Consider the following 25,050-nt stretch of genomic DNA (forward strand, 5'->3'; position numbering starts at 1 on the left):
TTAAACCCCCCCAAAGGACGAGGGGGCACTCCCTCTGTCTGGAGAAGAAAAAGTTTAGTCTCAAGGGGCGACACACCTTCTTTACCATGAGAACTGTGAAGTTATGGAACAGTCTACCTCAGGAACTGGTCACAGCAGGAAAAATGACCAGCTTTACAACAGGATTAGATACATTCCTGGAACAAAATAAAATTAATGCTTATGAAGAAATATAAAATCCCATCCCTTCCCCAATATCGCGCCACACCCCTACCCCTTAATTCCCTGGTTGAACTTGATGGACATATGTCTTTTTTCGACCGTACTAACTATGTAACTATGTAACTATAACAGCGCAGCTTTCAAATTGCCAGAGTTCATTAACATATTAAAGCTTTTAACACTCCTAGCATGCCACCTCCTGAATTAACTAAATGTGACTTGTTAATGCAATATTTTAACATTGGAGGGCCTGCTTTTCATTTTTCCCAGGGCCGCACTGTCTAAAACCGGCACCGTGTAAGCTGTACTGCTACCTGAGGCGACACATATTGAGTTGTCCATTGACTGCAGTCACAGGATACCTAAACCAGAAAGACTGAGTGTAGCATTTCCCTGGGATTTTTTTTGCCTGCATTACTTTCAAACTTTGGAGAATCTCCTATAGGCTGTAAGATCTAATTTGGATTTACCAGATGGCTTCTGATCCATATCTCTGTATACTGACCTCTCACCTGGAAGATCATTTTTTGAAGTTACTAAAATACTGTGCAATGCTAATATTTCCTGCTGCTAGGATTTCCCAGAAAAACTGTTCATCTACAATATTATATTTAATTTCCATGTTCATTGCACATACTCATTCTAATGGTCCACATTATGATATTTAGAGTATCACTAGTTCCTTGATAGAAGCATGGGGTAGGCATCTTCTCAAACCTTTTTTTAAAGAATGCTACACACAAAGTCTATAATATTCAGGTCTTACTGACTGAGCTGACTCTGGTAGTTGCTTAAAGAGTACCTGTCATCATCTAAACTTTCCCTGATCCCCCTTCCCATCTGTCCCTTTCTCTAACTATGCCTATCCCTGTGTTTCTATAGGTTTAAAACGCTGTGGAAATACCTTTTTTCATCCCTCTTCATTAGCTCAGTCTTTCTGAGGGGTGGAAGGAGGCGGGTCCCGGCAGGCATGATGTCACATGAAGCTTGGCTGGGACTCTGCTTCTGCCAGTCCTCCTGTATGCTGCTCTCCCTCTTCAGCAGTGTTTCCCAACCAGGGCACCTCCAGCTGTTGCAAAACTACAACTCCCAGCATGCCCAGGCAGCCAACAGCTGTCCGGGCATGCTGGGAGTTGTAGTTTTGCAACAGCTGGAGGCACCCTGGTTGGGAAACACTGCTCTGCAGTGTGCATACAGACTAAGTACAGGGGAGGGACAGCAGCCTGTCTCTATCTCCTGTGTCTCTCTGCACTAAAAAGTCAATGCTGAGAACCAGGGGCTGAGGGAGCAATTACAGTGGCAGTAATTAAGATGAATGTCAGAGGGGGGGGGGGGCACAGAGCAGGGAGTGCAGTGAGATAATACAATGTATAAGATAACGTGTGGTGAGGGGCAGGGAGAACACAGAGCAGGGGGGAGGGGAAGGTGACTGGCTGTAATATGAGAGGCATGTGAAGGCTTGTAGCTCACAGTACTGAACTTCCGGTGGAAGGACCAGAGCCCTTCAGCATTAGTCCTAAAAGCTGTACACTTACTATGAAAAGCATAGGAGGCTGCTTGCAGACCAGGCATAGAAGAGTGACCCCTAGTGGCCAAAAGTATAAAATGAAAAAACTGGTATAAATATTAATATTTTTTAATGAAGATATATTACAATATCTCTTCATTAATGATTATGAACAACATATTAAAAGTTTTTGTTGATGACAGGTACTCTTTAACTTTATTTTAATGCTCCTTGAACCAAGATCCAACACACAAAGTATGGACAGGATCATTGTCAACCTGGAGGATTGGATCACCACCTGGAAACCATTATCACTTTACCTTTGAGGATGACTATCGGACTATAACATAAGAGGACACCCACACTGTATATATTAAGAGATGTAACAATCACAATAAGGCTATGTTTCTACACAGGTTTTTTTCTTGTATTTTTGGGAAAACTGCCACTGCAGTTTTTCAACCAAAGTCAAAAGTGGATCCAATAAGAAGGAGAAGTGTACATTATAGTGGTACTACCGTTACAGTTAAATCAACTGGTGCCAGAAAGTTGAACAGATTTGTAAATCACTTCTATTAAAAAATCTTAATCCTTCCAGTACTTTTAGGGGATGTATACTAAAGAGAAATCCAAAAAGAAATGCATTTCCTGTGATGTCCTGACCACAGTGCTCTCTGCTGACCTCTGCTGTCCATTTTAGGAACTGTCCAGAGAAGCATATGTTTGCTATGGGGATTTTCTCCACTTCTGGCTTTTGGCTCAAAAACTGCAGGGTTTTCCAAAAGATGCCAGATAAAAACCTGTGTGGAAACTTAGCCTTACTTACTCTTTCTCAATGTCTTTTATTTGTAACTAATGCCCTAGATTCCCTTATTTTGCGATCTAATTCACACCAGACGTCACGTCATGTCTTCTATCTTCACTTTTTCCATTGAAGTGATGTTTTATAATGTTTTCATTACATGTGAATATTGAAGGGATCAAACCATTGACTGACCCTATAAGGAAGAAGGGGAGTCTCCTTCCATACCACCTTGTAACAGAAGTCTACAAAAATAATTTTCTACCGACTTTATGGTGACACAAGGTGGGGACCCAAGTATATTACATCTGTGCACAAATTCTGACCAAGTATTAAAATAAAATAAAAATGTTTTTAAACAATTTACTTACGGTATGGGGCGGGGGGGTAGTCTTATCAAACCTTTAGTCGTTACGGAAGAGAAGAACATCTCTCATTCATGTCACACTAGGTCATCCTTTTATTTATTTATAAGAAAACTATTTATTAAAACAACCTGCATGTAATACTACATTTCATTCCATTTACAGAGAGAAAACATGGCCAGCAGCAGTTGTCCCAAGTAATAGCAGAGGGTTTTAAGAATCTAGATCCATTAAATCAATGTATTACATAAAAGAAGACAATAAAATAAGGGTAGTCAAGTTTATTGACCCCCTTATGTCAATATCATTTATTTTACTAATAAACGTCTAGTGTTCAGTTCTGGTTTTGTCAGTAAATTCCACAGCTTAGGTAAAAATATACAAAACAATATCCCATTACCTGAAGCCAATATAGCAAACACTTCTACACTAACCATACTTTTCCCCTTACTGCTCAGATAGGCCGGGATGGCACCGATCCAGACACTGCAGAACACCAGCATGCTGAAGGTGATGTACTTGGCTTCATTATACATATCAGGTAATGTCCTCACCATAAAAGCTAGAACAAAACTCACAGCCGCCAGAAACCCCATGTAACCCAACATGAAATAAAAGGCCAGTCTTGAACCCTCATTACACTGAATGATGATTTTCCCTGGATATGAGTCCATGTCTTCCTCCTGGAATGGAGGAGAAAATGACAACCAAAGTATTCCATTCAGGACCTGAAGAGATGAGAAGACCAACACTATAGCATTGGGGAGTCTAACACCAATCCATTGTCTCCAGTAGCTGCCAGGTGTGGTGGCCTTGAAAGCAATACAAACCATGATAGTCTTGGCCAAGATAGATGACAACACAACAGTGAAGATGATTCCAAAGGAGATGTGACGGAACATACAGGTTGTGTCCTCTGGTTTACCAATATACAGGAATATGCAAAGGAAACTAAGCTTGAGGGAAACAAGCAAGATGAAGCTGAGGTTACGGTTATTAGCTCTGACAACAGGAGTATTCCGGAAAAATATAAAAATTATGATTATAATTAAGACCACAATGGAAGATAATATAGAAAATAACAAGAAAACATAAGCTACAACATCAGTTTCATAAGAGAGAAATTCAATAATTTTAGGAATACACTTGTCTCTTGTCTCATTTGGCCATTCAGTGCTAAAACACTTCTCACAGTTTTCAGCATCTGAAATATAGAAATGTTGGAAAACAAAATTAACATTTTAAAAGATTTTTATCAAATGCAGGAGGAAATGATAGGGAAGGGAATGATGGTCGAGGTTTTCTTCTAACAATTGGTTGTCCAACCTCCTTCAATTTCATATATTTGCTCTATCTGTTTAGTAGGCAATAAATTATGCTATTTGCTTAATTTTAGTTTAGTCATTCTTTGTACTTAGGACACTAAAGGGGTACTCTATTGATAGACATATTAAACTCTACCCATGTTTGACCCCCACGATCTCTGTGCAGACACCCGGCATTCTTACTATTATGTTCAGATCCCTGTGTTCAGGAGGTCATGGTTGTGATGTCATGCCACGCCCCCTCCATTCATGTCTATGGGTGGAGGTGCCATGGCTGAGTACCACTTTAAGCTTTCTTGGGCTTAAAGGAGGTATCCAGCCAAAAGTGGAAATGAAATACTTAAATAAGTTATATATATCAAAGCTCACAAGGCATTCCAGCTGATATTTTCAAAATCAGACCCCCATAGCCCCCATAAATAGCCTTTGAAAATCTTGCTGTGTCAGCAAAAACCTGCACACACTGGGCTTCTTTCCTGTGTGAGCTGCAGGGAGGGTCTGATGTGAGAGTGAGCAGGGAGGGGGTGTGCCCCCCAACCAATTAGAAACTTCCAAACACAGCACACTGAATCTGTCAGCTGGGGAGAAGGGAGAGTAAAGATTCATCTATAGTAGACGCTAGTCATCAGTATGATAAGATCTCCTGGACTTCCTGCCTGGAGAGAAACAGCGTATGGGCACAACAAAATTACACTTCACATTGCAAAGTTATATAACTTTACCATGTGAAGCTATATAAAGCTAATTTTATTTGGCTGGAGTTCTCCTTTAATGTCTTGTTTGTACTTTCTACTTTGTAAATACTGGTTTAACGGCTAACATTATTTTTAATCTTTTTATATAAAAGTAATTTGTGTCTTTTTTTAAGACAAATTGGGCAATCATTTTTTTTAATCAAACAATGCAATGTGTTTTTAAGCCCAGGTTTACCCAATGCGCAGTGTAGGTGATATACCTGCCCTGACCATGCTTTGCAGACAAGGTATCAGTGGTCAGATGGACCCTTGCCCCTACACTGTGTGCCAGACATGCCATAATTTCCTTTTGCACAATGTAGTAAAGGTTGGGGATTGCCTTTTGTGCCAAAAAAATCCGGTCGGGTACCTTCCACTGCGGTGTCCCAATGGCTACAAATTTTTGAAAGGCCTCAGACTCCACCAGCTTGTATGGTAAAAGCTGGCGGGCTAGCAGTTCCGACAAGCCAGCTGTCAGACGTCGGGCTAGGGGGTGACTTTGAGACATTGCCTTCTTGCGCTCAAACATCTCCTTGACAGACACCTGACTGTGGGAAGATGAGCAGGAACTGCTCAAGGGGAGAGACGGAGAGGCGGATGGTTGAGAGGGGGCAAGGAGGGCAGCAGTGGTTGACCTGGCTGAAGATGCTGGACCAGGAGGAGGATGGCGGCTTTGACTTTGTGTGCTGCTTGTACTGACGTGTTGAACCCATAAGCGTTTGTGATGTGACATCATGTACCTACGCAAAGCAGTTGTGCCTAGGTGGGTGTTGGACTTCCCACGACTCAGTTTCTTCTGGCACAGGTTGGAAATGGCCTCGCTGTTGTCAGAGGCAGACACACAAAAAAAAATGCCACACTGCTGAGCTCTGCGATGACGGCATTCTGGTGATGGCAACAGCATGCGTTGATTGGCGTCCCGTCTGGCTGACCACGGGTGCCGATGCTTGCTGTCTGACTGTGCCATTAGCTCCTTGCGACAATCTCCCCCTGCTTCCAACTAGTCTCCTCCTCCTCTCTGTCTCCCCATCTGAACTTTCCCCCTCTTCTTCTCTTCTAGCGGGCACCCACGTGGCATCCACTGACACATCGTCATCATCAATACCTTCACCGCTATCTGACACCTCAAGAAAGGAAGCAGCATCGGGTACAACATCATCATCACACCGTACGTTCATGTGTGTAATGCTGCCTGACTGAGACATATCCCTGTTAACTACATCCTCTGGCAATAATGGTTGCGCATCACTCATGTCTTCAAACTGATGTGTAAATAACTCCTCTGACGGATCAAGTAAAGCTGCTGTGGTGCTAGAGTTGGTGGTGGCGGCAGGCGGGCAAGTGGTAGCATGAGAGTTGCCCGAAGCTAAGCTAGAGGAGGAGAAGGATGGTGCGTCAAGGTTCCGAGCGGAAGCTGTAGTAGATTGGGTGTCTTGTGATAGCCAGTCAACTAAGTCCTCAGAACTTTGGGGTTCAGAGTACGTGGCCTCTGAACACTGGCCATTCTAGGGCCAAAGGGAATCCCAGCACCACGACGGCCCCTGCGGGTGGCCTTCCTCTGCCTGTCATTTTTTTGGTTACATTTTCACAAGTGTCACACCAAATGTGATTTGCACTAGGGTGAAACAATTTGCCCTGCAGGCAAAAAAACTGGTAACTTTGACCTGAACTGTCAGTGACGACTGGTTTTATTTAACAGCCAAAAAGGGTATTTTTTTTTTATTTGCACAACTGTCACACCTAATGTGATTTGCACTAGGGTGACACAATTTGCCATGGAGGCAAAAAAAACTGGCAACTGTGATGTGAACTGACAGTGACAAGTGGTTTTATTTAACAGCCAAAAAAGTTTTTTTTTATTTTTTATTTGCACAACTGTCACACCAAATGTGATTTGCACTAGTGTGACAATGAGCAAAAAAGCTTGCCAGCGGAGTTCCCCTTTTAAGCAGTAGTTCCCAACCAGGGTGCCTCCAGCTGTTGCAAAACACACGGACTGATATATTTCAGCCCTTTGAATACTGTAGTAGTTAGTTGCTTTAAATAAAAAAAGCTTGCCAGCGGAGTTCCCCTTTTATGCAGTGGTCCCAACCAGGGTGCCTCCAGCTGTTGCAAAACACACGGACTGATACATTTCAGCCCTTTGAATACTGTAGTAGTTAGTTGCTTTAAAGAAAAAAAGCTTGCCAGCGGGGATCCCCTTTTAAGCAGTGGTCCGCAACCAGGGTGCCTCCAGCTGTTGCAAAACAGATGGACTGATATATTTCAGCCCTTTCAATACTGTAGTAGTTAGTTGTTTGAAGGAACTTCAGTTTTATACTGGAGTACCCCTTTTAACCAGTGGTTCCCTCCCAACCAGGGTGCCTCCAGCTGTTGCAAGACACACGGACTGATATCTTTCAGCCCTTTCAATACTGTAGTAGTTAGTTGCTTGAAGGAACTTAAGTTTGATTCTGGAGTACCCCTTTTAACCAGCGGTTCCCTCCCAACCAGGGTACCTCCAGCTGTTGCAAGACACACGGACTGATATCTTTCAGCCCTAAAAAGGGCTTTTTTGGGTGCTGTCCTTAAAGCAGATGTTACACTAGTGCTTTAGAAGTAAACTGGACCCTGAATACACCACCTAGCAGCAACCTAGCTATCAATTTCCCTATACAGCAGGAGCAGCTTCTCTGACCCTCCACTTCCTAAGCCTGCAGCATGCTGAATGAGGGTAAAATGGTGTCCGTGAGAGAGGTAGGAGGGTCTGGAAGGGAGGGACTGCTGCTGATTGGCTGTAATGTGTCTGCTGACTCTGACTCACAGGGTCAAAGTTTACTGCAATGTTAATGTATAGGGGGCGGATCGAACTTCACATATGTTCGCCCGGCGATGTGAACGCGAACATGCTAAATTCGCCAGGAACTGTTTGCCGGCGAACAATTCGCGACATCTCTAGTGGGCTTGTACTTTTTGATCAAAACGTATACTAACAACCTGTTAGTTTTTGAAATTATGCTGAGAAGCAAGTAGATCAAATTACAAATGGTGGATTTGCTGCTGTGTTTCTCTCTTTGTGTTGTACATTTGTAGTCTCTCCCTTCTTCCATAGCCAGTACTCCACTCCACCCATTTGGCCCAGGCATTTTTAATTAGCAGGAAACTGCATAATGGTTTCCTCCAACCATTCTCCCAGCCCTCTGGCAGTAAGCACATGGTAGGTTTCATACTGGTGTGGTTCTCTGTGGCGTCCATTGTTTATGTGATACTTTGTCTGTGGGGTGGAGTGGCCCAGAGCCAGGGGCTTGGTCGGGCAGTAGTGGGGCTGCCTGGCCACTGGGTCGCTCCCTCCATTGGGCATGGGGTCTCGGAGGCAGTGGTTGCCACCTGGGGCTACGCCAGTGTCAGGTTAGGGACCCACTCTAACTAGGTGGCCTTGACGTGGCGAGTGGGCATGTACTTTTTGATCAAAATGTATATTAACAACCTGTTAGTTTTTGAAATTATGCTGAGAATCAAGTAGATCAAATTACAAATGGTGGATGTGCGGCTGTGTTTCTCTCTTTGTGTTGTACTTATTGAATATTGGTTTTATATTATATGCACAAAAAATACTGAAACTCCAAGGTTTTGTCCACTGTAAATTCAAACAAATGGTTTCAGGATCATCTTCTACTTATATAGAAAGAATAACAAATAATTGTTGAACATCTTTTCATTTCTGTATACCCCCCTAGAACAATGTGGAACTCAATGAACAATTCCTTAAAGGGAATCTGCCATCAGTGTCCCCCACACTAACCTGTTGGTACAGGATTGCAATGCGAGTGACAATAATGACAATGATATTTACCACAGGTTGATCAGTGGCTCCAGTAACCCGTTATCCTCCTTAATTGGATGGCAGACTTGGTGCATGAGCTGCACTCAAGGAGCACAATGACGTCACTAGATAGTGATGAGCAGCAGGGGCCATCATTCGTCCTATGTTCGCGAAATTCGCATTCGCTATGTTCATTTTTTTTATGTGAAATATCGTAATGAAATTCGCATAGTGCACATGCGCAATTATATTTTTCACCTAAAAGAAGGGAGGGATCAGTGTCCAGTCTGGAAGTGCCGATATTCGCATAAATATTCACATAAATATTCGCACAAAAAAATAATAATATTCGTCATTACTTCAATTCCCTGGTTGGACTTGATGGACTTATGTCTTTTTTCAACCATACTAACTATGTAACTATATATATATATATATATATATATATATATATATATATATATATATATCACTATATTCAAAATATTCGCAAAATCACGAAGGGCTGATCTTAGCGGTAAAAATTAGCATTTTAACTGCTGCCCAAATAAGGAGGATAATGGGAAAAAATAGGTGTGAGATTTTTGTTGGTTAACCAGAAAAATTATAATTGCCACTTTCAGAGCACAGAGGTACCTCCATCATGCCTCTGCGTCAGATGCTCGTATATATAATTTCTTACTGGTAGAAACTAGGGATGAGTGAATCGAATCTGACGAATCTGATGAATCTGAATTCGTTACAAATTTGCAGGAAAAATGTAATTCGTAAAACTTCATTAAACTCCATTTAGTGCGGTCCAGGATCCAGGGCATCTAAAATGGTGGATCCACATCTGAGGACATGGGGCAAGGAATCCTGGGAAGGTGGGAACAAGGGTCGGCAGGATGACCCTGAATCACATGAAGCATGCAGCTTATGAGCAGCCAGCCATCCATGTGATGTCACAGCCCTATATATTTGCGGCCAGTCACATCAGCATTCTATTATAGAGAGAGGGACAGACAGCTGTGTGTGTTGCACAGAAACACATTTTTACAGCAGCGATTCACCTCCCAGTCACATCAGTGTTCTATTGCAGGGGGACAGAGAGCAGTGTGTTGCACAGAAAAGCTTTTTTTACAGCAGCGATTCACCTCAAGCCCAAATCCAGCCTAGAAGCACTGATAGGGAAGGGAGTGAGATTGAGAGAGAAAGTGCAATTTTGGGTGTAGTACACAGCGACTGTGTGCTGCAGCACTGGTGTGTACAACAACTGAAAAGCTAATAGTAGCCAGACAGTTAGGGTGAGCAGAGCACTAAAAGCATATTGTCCTCTATTAAGTGTAACCTGTGCGTACATCTAAGCGGTGTACCATTTACCAATGCCTGATGCATGAGAGTAGATTGACCATGGTGCCACACCAGCACTGCACAAATATGGATATTGCAAAACAGATTTAAGGTGCTGCTCCCCAAATACAGACATTCCTCGGCATAAGACCACAAGTAAGTATTGAGGATATGCATTAGCTAAAACTTTTCTTAGGATAAAATATATGGTCCCAATTTTTTTTTTTAAATGAAACAATAGGAAAGGTGTGCAAAAATCACCATGTGCCTCCTACACCACCAAGTATTGATGTGATGCAAAGACCTCTAAAAGGTGGAAGGGAACAACGTATGGTCCATTTTAACTGGTGGGGGTAAAAACTTCCTCTGTAAGGCCCTACTCTCGCATTATTAATTCCCTTCTTCTGAAGAGTTGCTCACCCTTAAAAGAGCAACCTCACCCAGGAACCTCTCCCTATTTCCACCTAAAAGCCCTGGGAAATGGCAGTGTTAGCAGGTGGAAATAGGGAGAGGTTCCTGTGTGGGGCCGCCCTTTTTAGGGCGAGTAAAAATTGCCAAGAGGGGAATTAATAATGTGAGAGTAGGGCCTTACAGGGGAAGTTTTTACCCCCACCGGTTACAATGAACCATACGTTGTACCCTTCCACCTTTTATAGGTCTTTGCATCTCATCAATACTTGGTGGTTTAGGTGGCACATGGTGTTTTTTGCACACTTTTCCTTTTATTTGATTTCCAAAAATTTTTGGGTACATATGTTTTATCCTAAAAATATTATTAAAAGTTAAGTTTTAAGTAATGCATATCTTCAATACTTGTTTGTGAAAACTAACACTTTTACAAAAGAGACCATTTTCTTCTGCCTACCTGCATCAGCTACTACTCTGATGATTCTGCCACCCACCTGATGCCACACATCTAATGCCACATTTTCCTTTTTTCATACATCTTCATCACTGGGTACTGGTACCCCCACCCACCACCCCACTATGTCACCGGGTCACTTTCAGGACTCCTGATGCTGTTGTTGCCACCTCCAGGCTGTCTCATCCTGCCACCATATGTTCTTCTCATGCTGATACCAGCTCCAGGCTGTCTCATTCTGCCACCATATGTTCTCCTCATGCTTCCACCACCTCCAGGCGGTGTCATTCAGCCTCTATAGGATCTCCTCATACTGCCGCCAACTCTAGGCTGTCATTCAGCCACTATATTGTCTCCTCATGCTGCCGCCAACTCCAGGCTTTGTCATTTAGCCACTGTATGGACTGCTCTTGCTGCTGCCAACTCCAGGCTGTGTTATTCAGCCAATACATGATCTCCTCATGCTGCTGCCAACTACAGGCTGTGTCAATCTGCCACTATATGGTCTCCTCATGCTTCCGCCACCTCCAGTCTGTGTCACTGTACCGCCATGTGGTCTCCTCATGCTGCTGGCACATTAAATAAAACTTTTTAGGTTCATCTATCTGAAATCTTCAATTTAAATGTTAAAAAAATATCTTTAATCTTTTCAATTGTGAGGCCCTATGGTCTTATCAGGCTGTTGTATGGTCTGCTCTTGCTGCTGCCAACTCCAGACTGTGTCATTCAGACACCTTATATTCTCCTCATGCTGCCGCCAACTACAGGCTGGGTCATTCAGCCACTATATGGTCTCCTTATGCTGCCGCTACCTCCACGCTATGTCATTCAGCCACTATTTGGTCTCCTCATACTGATGCCACCTCCAGGCTCTCTCATTGTGCAGCTCTGCGACAGTGATTCTAATCTGCATGTTATACTGAATAACAGTATTATTTCACTAACCCAGCACATACCCTATGCGTGTTACAGCAAAGCAAAGTGTTCTACACCCCTATTGAGGCTTTCTGTAGGCCAGAAATAGCCGTCTTTAATACAGTTTCACCGCAATTAAATTCAGACCAAACCAAATTTTTCAGACAATTTAGCGAATCGACTGAATAAAATTTTTCAAAAATTCGCTCATCTCTAGTAGAAACCACATTTAATGTCTTCTGTGGATCTCATATGAACTAGGCTTTTATTATAATTTTTGAGCAGTTACAAAATTATTATGCAAATTCTATTTATTTTGTTTTTCGGTTTAACTTATGGATTTCATTGTGTCTCAGGGCTTTTTTGATCACTAGTGTTGCTCACGAATATTCGCAATTCGAATATTATTTGCGAATATCGCATATTTGCGAATTCGCGAATTTCGCGAATATAGCGCTATATATTCGTAATTACGAATATTCGTTTTTTTTTTTTTGTTTTTTTTTCCCAGTACACATCACAGTGATCATCCCTCTCTGCTTCCAGCTTGTGTGGTGTAAAGAAGGCTCTAATACTACTGTGTGAGACTGGCGTGCGAAAATTCGTATATGCGAAAATTAGCACATGCTAATTTTCGCATATGCGAATTGTAGCGTATGCGAATTTTCGCATATGCTAATTTTGTATATGCTAATATTCACATATGTTAGTTTTCGCATACGCGAATTTCCGCATATGCGAAAATAAAACGAGAATATAACGAATATGCGAATATTCGCGAATATATGACGAATATTCGTCCATATATTCGCGAATATTCGCGAATTCGAATATGGCCTATGCCGCTCAACACTATTGATCACTGAAAACAATCTCAGATACCTGTGATAATTAAATTGCCAGGTGAGCCCATTTAAAGAAAAACTACTAAAGGTGGGTGTTCCACATTATTAAGCAGAGCACCATTTTCAAGCAATTTGGGGAAGAAAAAGGATCTCTCTGCTGCCAAAGAGTGAACTATGAAAACATTAGATATTTCATGAAAAAGTAAGCTTGATCATTGCACTATTAAGAGATTTGTGGCTGGTACAGAGCACAGACAGGTTTGTGCAGATAAAGGCACATTGAGGAAGATTTTTGCCAGATCCATGCATCAGATCAAAAGAGCAGCTGCTATAATACCATTGCATAGCAGCAAACAGATATTTGAAGCTGCTGGTGCCTCTGGTGTCTGATGGACATTAAGGTGTAGTGTCCTCCTGAGTCTTGCAACTGTGCATAAACCTTCTATTTGGCCACCCCTAACCAATGTTCACAAGCAGAAATGGCTGCATTGGGCAGAAAAATACATGAAGACTAATTTAAAAAAAAGTCCTATTCACTGTTGACGGCACGTGCAACCCTTGATGGTCCAGATGGATGGAGTAGTGGATAGTTGGTGGACAGCCACCCTGTTCCAACAAGGCTGCAACGTCAGCAAGGTGGTGGTGGAGTCATGCTTTGGGCTGGAATCATTGGAAGAGAGCTGATCAGCCCTTTTAGGGTCCCAGAAAGTGAAAGATGAACTCTGCAAAGTATGTGGAGTTTCTAACTGACTTTCTTCCCTGGTACAGAAGGAAGAACTATAGTTTCCATAATAAAATCATCTTAATGCAGGACAATGCACCATCTCACGCTGCAACGATTACCTCTGCATCAATGGCTGCTATGGGGTTAAAAGAGAAAAAGTCATGGTGTGGCCCCCATCCTCCCCTGACCTAAATCCTATTGAGAACCTTTGGAGCATCCTCAAGCAAATGATCAATGAGGGTGGGAGGCAGTTTACATCCCAACAGCACCTCTGGGAGGCTATTCTGATACCTTGCACACAAATTCAGGCAGAAGCTGTCCAAAAACTCACAAGTTCAATGGATGCAAGACTTGTGAGGCTGCTATCAAATAAGGGGTCATATGTTAAAATGTAACGTGACCTGTCAAAAAGTTTAAAAAGTTAAAATGTTGTTAAAAGTTTGATTGAAATATCTTTTGATTTCAGTAAATATGCTGCAAACACAACACATGACAATATTCAGATCTTTACAACCTATAAAGTGTTTTGAAACTTACTGTGATTAATAATTTGGGACAGCGCATTGTAATTTTTTAATGTTTAAAAAAAATCCTGCTATCATTAGGAGGTTTGTTCAATAACATTTGAATTGCACTCTTAATAGTTCATAATTTGATAATTATGCTGGCTGTTATTTACATAAATTATTTAGGTTAATGAGAAAAATATAATTTGCATTATAATTTGGGAACAGGGTGTTTTTGTGTTGTGCATATAAGCAAACCCAAGCTCTGTCAATAATTTCTGAGTACTGGAAAGATTCCTTATCTGTCTTCTTTTGGAAAGATTTATCCCAAAACCTGTGCAGAGGAAAAGCGGAGCAATTGCCCATAGCAACCAATCAGATTGCTTCTTTTATTTTTCACAAGGCCCCTAGAAAAAGAAGCGATCTGATTGGTTGCTGTGGAGGAGTGCTCCGCTTTTACTCTGTAAAGAGTTTGTTAAATCCCCTCCTATATTTCTAGATTTTGTTTTTTAGTTTTACCAGTTTCTCTTACCGTAAATATTAGAAATTTCTCCTTCAGAACACGCGATGCAGTCGTAACAGCAAATGTGATTTCCTTCTATCACAGCTTTTCTGAAGCCCGGAAAACATTTTTCTGAGCATCGGCTATAAGGTATCTATAAAAAACAAAAATATTAATTACAGATAATATAAGGACAAATGTTTGTAGTCAGGATCTTTGTGGCTTGTTATTTCTGCTCTATACTTTTATGTAAATAAAAAAAAAAAACATTTAGCTTGAGATGATATACAAAATATAATGAGAGATAATGTCATTTTAAGTAGCTTTTAAGGACAGGCTGCCCTCTATGTGTACATGTGTAGCACTATTTCTGGCCAGTAAATCATTTATATATTACATTTTTCATTAGATTTCTTTTCTGAAGGCTTTTTTTCTTTAAAGCAATTTACCCAGCATGTGTAATAAAATAAAAAAAAAGCCTCTACTTCCCTCCCTCGCTCCCGCTCAGCCTCCGGTATGGGCAGCCAGTCTTACTTCACGTCATGGAGCTGCAGACACGACGTTACATTGCTGCTCAGCCAATTACTGTCTGAGGCAGGACATGGCTGTAGTAAGTGATTGAGGCTTATACTCAAACAAAGGCAATGTTGTCCAGCTCACCCGTTCTTGAGCACAAAAACTCTTACGCAGTCTCCTGCTGACTGAAAACGCCTGGGTCGACTGGGTGGAGTGGAAATCTTTAGTAAAGTGTCTATGCATTACAAACAGTTGCACAGTAGCCACATCTTAAACACATTTCTGGTACCTAGGCACCCTTAAAGGGGTACTCCCACCCTAGACATCTTATCCCCTATCCAAAGGATAGGGGATAAGATGGCTGATCTCGGGAGTCCCGCCGCTGGGGACCCCCGCAGTATTACATGCGGCACCTTCCTGTTTTTTGTCCTGACGTCATGGACTTCCGCTCCCATAGTCGCAACTCAGACCCTCCAGCGCTTCCGGACAAAAAACAGGTGGGTGCCGCATGCAATACTGCGGAGGTCCCCAGCGGCGGGACCCCCGAGATCAGACATCTTATCCCCTATCCTTTGGATAGGGGATAAGATGTCTAGGGTGGGAGTACCCCTTTAACCCCTTAACGACCACATACACATATTTACGTCCATGGCCGGCTCCAGCGATATAACCCGGGGTCACGTGGTGACCCCGCGTCATATCGGGTCGGTGTAACTCAAGGCGGGACCCAGGGCTAATGGGTGCTGCACACTATTAACCCTTTAGACACGGCATTCAAAGTTGAAAGCAGCTTCTAAAATGATAGTAAAAGCTACCCGGCTGCTCATTGGGGCAGAAAATGCGATGTCCCGATCAGCTAGGACGCGAGCGCAGGGTCACCCACCTTCCTCTGGCTCGTCCGAACGGCGAATGAGTGTTCCAAGCCTGAGTTCCACGCTTGAGCAATCGACCGCCGATAACACTGATCAATGCAAAGCTATGGCTTTGCAGTGAACAGTGCTGGCAATCAGTGTATGCAATGTTATAGCCCCCTATGGGGATTATAACATTGCAAGAGAAAAGTGTAAAAAAAAAAAGTTAATAAATGTGATTTAACCCTTTCCCTAATAAAAGTCCAAATAACCCCCCTTTTCCCATAAAAAAAACATGTAAATATAAATAAATATAAACAAATGTGGTATTGTAAATGTCCGTACTATAAAAAAATATAATTAATTAAACCGCAGGGTCAATGGCGTATGCACAAAAAAATTCCAAAGTCCAAAATAGCGTATCTTTGGTCACTTTTTATATCATGAAAAAATGAATAAAAAGCGATCAAAAAGTCCGATCAATACAAAAATGATACCGATAAAAACTTCAGATCATGGCGCAAAAAATACGGAGTCATTTTACCAAAAAATGTACTGCGTAGAAACAGAAGCCCACAAAAGTTACAAAATGGCGTCTTTTTATTCAATTTCGCACAATGATTTTTTTTCCCGTTTCGATGTAGATTTTTGGGTAAAATGACAGATGTCACTGCAAAGTAGAATTGGTGGCACAAAAAATAAGCCATCATATGGATTTTAAGGTGCAAAGTATAAAGGGTTATGATTTTTAAACGGTGAGGAGGAAAAAACGAAAGTACTAAAACGGAAAAACCTGTGGTCCTTAAGGGGTTAATCATGGCCATGATTTCCACCTACCATTCTCACAGCCGTCTGGCAGAGAGCACATAGTAGGTGTTCGCACTGGTTTGGTGCTTTGTCTGTGGGGTGGCCCAGAGCTGGGGGCTTGGTCGGGCAGCATTGGGTCATTCCCCCTGTGGTCAAGGTTTTGCCTCCCTGCGCTATGCCAGTATTAGTCTAGGGATGCACTCTTATCAGGTGGCCTTGATGTGGCGAGTGGCCTTGTACATTTTAATCAAAAGTTACACTTACAACCTGATAGTTTTTGAAATTATGCTGCGAAGCAAGTAGATGAAAGTACAAGTTGTGAATGAGTGGCCATGTTCTGTTTCTCTATTTTTGTATTGTGTAAAAAAAAAATTAAACTTGTGTCACCTTTTAATTAAGATCTAACAACAGTCCTTTTACTAAACAACATCAAATAATGATAATATATTTACAAATATATATTTGTATTATTGTTGTAGTAAAGCATATTGTATTACTTGAGATCATTGTGCATCATTTACCTTATTATTATTCCACTTAATATTTAAAGATGAAATATTAAGTTGCTGATCTGGTGGAAGTGTTTCATCGAATGCACCAACATCTAATGTGAATCCTTGTATAAGTTTCTTTTTTCCGTTGTATTGTATTTTAGTTATACAATTTAGAATCTCTAAATGTTCAGGGATTTCACCTTTATTGTTAAAACACAATCTTCCTGCCTCTGGATCATAGATACACATCAACTTCATGTAATGTCTCAACTGTAACATAAACACATTTACAATTTAGCTAATATACTTTTATTTCCATTCTTATATAAGTTTACTATAATTCAATATGGTGATCTCTGTTTTGCTTCAGGACCTGTTATGTAAAAGCAATTTTAAAGTACTTAACTTAAAGGGGTACTCCGGCCCTGAGACATCTCACCGTGGGAGTCCTGCCGCTGGGGACCCCCGCAATCTTGCATTTGCCACCCACCTGTTTGAGCTGCATGCCGCGGTGCCAGCTCACAAACAGCCAGGTGGCGACCACAGGGTTGGAGTATCGCGAGCCCCGCAGTGAGACATCTTATCCCCTATCCTTTTGATAGGGGATAAGATGTCTCAGGGCCAGAGTACTCCTCTAAAGGCGTTATCCAGGAATAGAAAAACAGAGCTTATTTCTTTCAAAACCAGCTCCCCGTCTGTCTCATGGTTGGGTGTGATTCTGATGCTCAGTTCCATTGAAGTGAATGGATCCTAATTGTAATGATACACACAACCTGGGGAAAGACAGGGAGCTATTTTTGAAAGATATTAGCTCTGTTTTTCTATTCCTGCATAACCCTTTTAACCCCTACAGGACCCATGATGTAACGTTACGTCATGACACCCTGGGTCTTAAGGACCCATGACGTACAGTTACGACATGGGCAATTGCGGTCCCTGCCGCACAAATGCCCAGGGGGGTCATCAGACGATCACACTTGCGATTTGCTCAATTCTGGGTCATACGGGTCTATGGTGACCCGATGACCCGGAATATAAGGGGTATCACGGTTGTCCATTACACCCATGATCCCCCTGAAGGGATAGGAGTGATGTGGCAGGGGTGCCACCCCTCCTATCCCTGCTATTGGTCGCCAGACACGACGACCAATAGCAGATCAGGGGCGGGGGGCTTAACTTTTGGTTTATCCGTTCTGCCCACCCACAATAGGCCGGGCAGAATGGCGAAACCCAAGGGGACCGGGCGCCGAAGTCCACTTACCCATCCGGAGGCAGAGGAGCTACGATCAGGGACAGAGATCAGCGACAGAAGAGGAACGCGATGCGGCTCCCTGAATCCTACAGAAGCCGGTGAGTTGCCTAGCAACATCTGGAGGGCTACAGTCTGAGACCACTATACAGTGGTTTTCTAAACTGTAGACCTCCAGATGTTGCAAAAGTACAACTCCCAGCATGCCCAGACAGCTGTTTGGGCATGCAGGGATTTGTAGTTTTTCAACAGCTGGAGGGCTACAGTTTGAGACCACTGCACAGTGATCCCTATACTGTGGCCCTCCAGATCTTGCAAAAATACAACTCCTAGCATGCCAACACAGCTGTTTGTTGTTTGGGCATGCTGGGATTTGTAGTTTTGCAACATATGGAGGGCCACAGTTTGGAGATCACTGTGCAGTGGCGTTAAACTGTAGCTCTCCAGATGTTGCAAAACTGCAAATCCCAGCATGCCCAGACAACAAACAGCTGTTTCAGCATGCTGGGAGTTGTAGTTGCATACATCCAGCTGTTGCATAACTACATCTCCCAGCATGCCCTTCGGCGATCAGTACATGCTGGGAGTTGTAGTTTTGCAACAGCTGGAGGCACGCTGGTTGGAAAATACTTAGTTAGGTAACTGAACTTAACTGAAGGTTTTCCAATCAGTGTGCCTCCAGCTGTGGCAAAACAACAACTCCCAGCATGCACGGTCTGTCAGTACATGCTGGGAGTTGTAGTTTTGAAACAGCTGGAGGTTTGCCCCCCATATGAATGTACAAGGTACATTCACACGGGTAGGTTTACAGTAAGTTTCTTGAAGTTTGAGCTGTGGCAAATGTTTCGCCATTGCACAAACTCCCAGCGGGCAAACTCACAGTAACCTGCCAGTGCGAATGTACCCTAAAAACACTACACTACACTAACACATAATAAAGGGTAAAACACTACATATACACCCCCTTACACTGCCCCCCCCCCCCCAATAAAATTGATAAACGTATCGTACAGCAGTATTTCCAAAACGGAGACTCCAGCTGTTGAAAAACAACAACTCCCAGCTTTTCCGGACAGCCACTGTGCAGGCATGCTGGGAGTTTAGCAACAGCTGGAGGCACCCTGTTTGGGAATCACTGGCGTAGAATACCCCTATGTCCACCCCTATGCAATCCCTAAGAAGTCCTCAAATGCGCATGGCGCTCTCTCACTTCAGAGCCCTGTCGTATTTCAAGGAAACAGTATAGGACCACAGATGGGGTATTTCCATACTTGGGAGAAATGGCACTACAAATTTTGGGGGCTTTTTCTCCTTTTACCCCTTATTAAAAGATAAAGTTAGGGGCTACACCAGCCTGTTAGTGTAAAAAAAAATAAAAAAAATTTACACTAACATGCTGGTGTTGCCTCATACATTTTATTTTCACAAGAGGTAAAAGGAAAAAAAGACCCCCAAAATTTGTAACGCAATTTCTCCTGAGTACGGAAATACCCCATATGTGGGCATAAAATGCTCTGCGGGCACACAACAAGGCTCAGGAATGAGAGTGCACTATGCACATTTGAGGCCTAAATTGGTGATTTGCACAGGAGTGGCTGATTTTACAGCGGTTCTGCCATAAACACAAAAAAAAAATACCCACATGTGACCCCATTTTGGAAACTACACCCCTCACGGAACATAACAAGGGGTACAGTGAGCATCAACACCCCACAGGTATTTGACGATTTTTTGTTAAAATTGGATGGGAAAGGAAAGGAAAAAAATTCACTAAAATGCTGGTGGTACCCTAAATTTTTCATTTTCACAAGGGAAAATAGGAAAAAAGCCCCCCAAAATTTGTAACCCCATCTCTTCTGAGTAAGAACATACCCCATATGTGGATGTAAAGTGCTCTGCGGGCGAACTACAATGCTCAGAAGAGAAGGAGCGCCATTGGGATTTTGAAATCTGGAATTGAAGGCCACATGTGTTTACAAAGCCCCCATAGTGCCAGAACAATGGACCTCCCCACATGTGACCCCATTTTGGAAACTACATCCCTCATGTAATGTAATAAGGGGTACAGTGAGCATTTACGCCCCACTGGTGTCTGAACAGTGGTCCGTGAATATGAAAAATTTCTGCCACACTGAAAAACTGTTCCAAAGAGCTGTCAAACGCCAGTGGGGTGTAAATACTCACTTCAACCCTTATTAAATTCTGTGAGGGGTTTAGTTTGCAAAATGGGGTCACATGTGGGGAGGTCCACTGTTTTGGCACCACGGGGGGCTTTGTAAACGCACATGGCCCCTGACTTCCATTCAAAATAAATTCACTCTTCAAAAGCTCAATGGCACTCCTCTTCTGAGCATTGTAGTGCGCCAGCAAAGCACTTGACGTCCTAACATGGGGTATTTCCATACTCAGAAGAAATGGGGTTACAAATTTTGGGGGTCATTTTCTCCTATTACCCCTTGTAAAAAGGTAAAATTTGTGGGGAAAAACTGCATTTTAGTGAATTTTTCTTTTTCATTTACACATCCAACTTTAACAAAAAGTCGTCAAACACCTGTGAGGTGTTAAGGCTCCCTATACCCCTTGTTACGTTCCTTGAGGGGTGTAGTTTCCAAAACAGTATGCCATGTTTTTTTTTGCTGTGCTGACACCATAGGGGCTTCCTAAATGCGACATGCCCACCAAAAACCATTTCAGCAAAATTTGCTTTCCAAAAGCCTAATGTGACTCCTTCTCTTCTGAGCATTGTAGTGCGCCTGCAGTGCATTTGACGTCCACACATGGGGTATTTCCATACTCAGAAGAGATGGGGTTACAAATTTTGTAAAAATTGTAAATTTGGGTAGTTTCCAAAATGGTATGCCATGTGGGGAGTTTTCTGCTGTTCTGACACCATAGGGGCTTCCTAAATGTGACATGCCCCCCAAAAACCATTTCAGCAAAATTCACTCTCCAAAATCCCATTGTCACTCCTTCCCTTCTGAGCCCTCTAGTGCACCCACCGAACACTTGACATACACATATGAGGTATTTCCTTACTCGAGAGAAATTGGGTTACAAATTTTGTGGTGTTTTTTCTCCTATTACCACTTGAATACTTTGAGGGGTGCAGTTTTTTTTAAGGGTGTAATTTATGGGGTATTTCTAATATGAAGGCCCTTCAAATTCACTTCAAAACTGAACTGGTCCCTGAAAAATTTCGATTTTGAAAATTTTGTGAAAAATTTGAAAATTGCTGCTATACGTTGAAGCCCTCTGATGTCTTCCAAAAGTAAAAACATGTCAAATTTATGAAGCAAATATAATGCAGTCATATTGTATATGTGAATCAATATATAATTTATTTGGAATATCCATTTTCCTTATAAGCAGAGAGCTTCAAAGAAAAAAAAATGACTCTCTTTCAATAAAAAAAACAAAAGTTGGAGTCAAAATGTCCAACTTCAAAATGGCCGCCATGGTCACCACCCTTCTTGAAAAGTTTCCCCCCTCACATATACTAATGTGCCACAAACAGGAAGTTAATATCACCAACCATTTTATTAAGGTGTATCCATATAAATGGCCCACCCTGTAGAATATATCATGAAAAAACAATCTCGGAATCAGAATGAAAGGTGAAAGCATAGAAGCATAGAATGTGTCGGCAGATAAGAACCATTTGGCCCATCTAGTCTGCCCAATAATCTGAATACTATGAATAGTCCCTGGCCCTATCTTATATGAAGGATAGCCTTATGCTTATCCCATGTATGTTTAAACTCCTTCACTGTATTTGCAGCGACCACTTCTGCAGGAAGGCTATTCCCTGCATCCACTACTCTCTCAGAAAAGTAATACTTCCTGATATTACTTTTAAACCTTTGCCCCTCTAATTTAAAACTATGTCCTCTTGTGGTAGTTTTTCTTCTTTTAAATATGCTCTCATCTTTTACCATGTTGATTCCCTTTATGTATTTAAAAGTCTCTATCATATCCCCTCTGTCTCTTCTTTCTTCCAAGCTATACATGTTAAGGTCCTTTAACCTTTCCTGGTAAGTTTTATTCTGCAATCCATGAGTTATTAATGCTTATAGTGACACTGGTCAGATGTGCAAAAAATGGCCGGGTCCTACAGCGAAAATTGGCTGGGTCCTTAAGGGGTTAAGGGGTTAAGCCCTGTCTACTGCTTAAGGTGCTGATACCATTTAAAAATGTAAAATGCCATCTGTGTGACTAGCATAGAGACTGAATGGATCATCATTGTGTCTGCCTGCTTCTGTCCCTTTCCAGCCCTCATGTAACTTGATAGAGCAAAGTGATATGTTTGGAAACAGAGTTGAGCAGCTCAGAGTGTCTGACGAGTAAAGGAAAGAAGGATGGATGGAGGATGGTACGGATAGACCAGAAAGGTTACCTCACTCCTTATTGAGACTCAGCTACTCAACTTGTATCAGCACTTTGTTGTGATTTCTAATGCTTTTTTACTCCGGTTGAAAACTTTTTTTTTTTTTTTTTAATCAACTGGTGCCAGAAAGTTAAACAGATTTGTAAATTACTTCTATTAAAAAATCTTAATCCTTCCAGTACTTATTAGCTGCTTAATACTACAGAGGAAATTCTTACTTTTTGGAATGCAGAGCTCTCTGCTGACATCATGACCACAGTGCTCTCTGCTGACACCTCTGTCCATTTTAAGAACTGTCCAGAGTAGGAGAAAATCCCCATAGAAAACATATGCTGCTCTGGACAGTTCCTAAAATGGACAAAGATGTCAGCAGAGAGCACTGTGGTCATGATGTCAGCAGAGAGCACTGTGTTCCAAAAAGAAATGAATTTCCTCTGTAGTATTCAGTAGCTAATAAGTACTGGAAGGATTAAGATTTTTTTTTATTGAAGTAATTTACAAATCAGTTTAACTTTCTGGCACCAGTTGATTAAAATAAAAAGTTTTCTACGAGAGTTCCCCTTTAATGTCCCTTTGGTGGGGCCTGAACACGGTGGTTCTGGTCCACAAACAAATTCACCTTAGGATAAATTGATTAACAATAAGAACCTAAACAGACTCTTGATTACCTTATCTCTCATCATATTGACTCCATAGTGTCTATCACAAAAAAACAAGGGGAACTCCAATCAATCAGAATTACAGAGGAACAGCCTTTAAGTTAAAAATAGACATACATTTTTTTAAATAATAATCCAAACATACAATCTATGACCAGATAAGTAAAACTATAGAGAAAAAAACAGTATATGACGGATGAGTGAAAAATAAATATATCTCAGTTTAATCATCCATGTATATGTTTTAAATAGATTACTACCTAATTTTATAATCCCATGTACTTAGTACATGTAGCAACCATATATCCCCATATGGGCCTGTTGTAGTATATTCGACCATAATGGTACAGATAAGCAATCTGAGCCCCGGAAATCCTGATTCAAACCCCATTTCGGGTTGGTCGTGGCTTTCAGAACTTTCAAAAGTGTCTTGGTTCAGCTCTCGCTAACAGGGAAATGTGCACAATAATAACAGCAGGGACGAGGAACACATGGCGTTTTGCGTCCAAAGGAAAGGAAGTACTGGGACAGTAAGATGACATCAGGATAGCCCAGCCTACATCACATGATGACCCCAGGTTACACAATGATTTGCTGGTTTATGAGTCGATCAGCTCCCAGGCCAATAGGAGTGTCACGATGCCGGCTGGCAGGAGGTGGATCCTCTGTGCCAGAGAGGGATTGGCGTGGACCGTGCTAGTGGACCGGTTCTAAGCTACTACTGGTGTTCACCAGAGCCCGCCGCAAAGCGGGATGGTCTTGCTGCGGCGGTAGTAACCAGGTCGTATCCACTAGCAACGGCTCAACCTCTCTGACTGCTGAAGATAGGCGCGGTACAAGGGAGTAGACAAAAGCAAGGTCGGACGTAGCAGAAGGTCGGGGCAGGCAGCAAGGATCGTAGTCAGGGGCAACGGCAGGAGGTCTGGAACACAGGCTTGGAACACACAAGGGAACACTTTCACTAGGCACAAGGGCAACAAGATCCGGCGAGGGAGTGCAGGGGAAGTGAGCTATACATAGGGAGTGCACAGGTGAAAACACTAATTGGAACCACTGCGCCAATCAGTGGCGCAGTGGCCCTTTAAATCGCAGAGACCCAGCGCGCGCGCGCCCTAGGGAGCGGGGCCGCGCGCGCCGGGACAGGACCGAGGGAGAGCGAGTCAGGTACGGAAGCCGGGGTGCGCATCGCGAGCGGGCGCCACCCGCATCGCGAATCGCATCCCGGCTGGAGGCGGTATCGCAGCGCACCCGGTCAGTGGATCTGACCGGGGCGCTGCCGTAGCGAGGATGTTGCGAGTGCTCCGGGGAGGAGCGGGGACCCGGAGCGCTCGGCGTAACAAGGAGGCAGCAAATAAGGTAGGATTTTAGACACAAATAAAACCCCATGCATTGCTTGCAGCCACCATTCTGAAGAGAGACAGTGTAGGAGCAAGCTCTGCAGAAGCCAGAAATTCTTCTCATATTCTAACCTATATAATTCCACAAATCGACAGCAAACTGAGCCCAAAATCTAACCTATACAATGCTACAAATACACAACTATCTGAGCACAATTTCTAATCTATACAATTCCATAGTAGCACAGCATTAATATGTGGGCTGATCTCTGGGACCTCTTTTCCCTATATGCAGAAGTCTTTTTGTGCACTACAAATCCCAGCCAGCAGT

General features: G+C 42.5%; 1 protein-coding gene across 1 annotated transcript in view; it reads right to left on the reverse strand.

Annotated features, from left to right (window-relative positions):
* Nucleotides 1–3,136: 3,136 nt before the first annotated feature.
* Nucleotides 3,137–25,050, reverse strand: part of LOC130365858 (extracellular calcium-sensing receptor-like) — a 50,709-nt gene continuing 28,795 nt past the window's right edge. Inside the window, exons 6-8 of the mRNA XM_056568938.1 lie at nt 17,118–17,360; nt 14,453–14,576; nt 3,137–4,079 (exon numbers count right to left, since the gene is read on the reverse strand). Of these exons, the coding sequence (XP_056424913.1) occupies nt 3,184–4,079; nt 14,453–14,576; nt 17,118–17,360 (1,263 nt within the window). The 3' untranslated portion in view covers nt 3,137–3,183. The remainder of the gene's footprint in view (nt 4,080–14,452; nt 14,577–17,117; nt 17,361–25,050) is intronic.

The sequence above is a fragment of the Hyla sarda genome, chromosome 1, assembly GCF_029499605.1.
Source record: "Hyla sarda isolate aHylSar1 chromosome 1, aHylSar1.hap1, whole genome shotgun sequence".
NCBI classification, from domain to species: Eukaryota; Metazoa; Chordata; class Amphibia; order Anura; family Hylidae; genus Hyla; species Hyla sarda.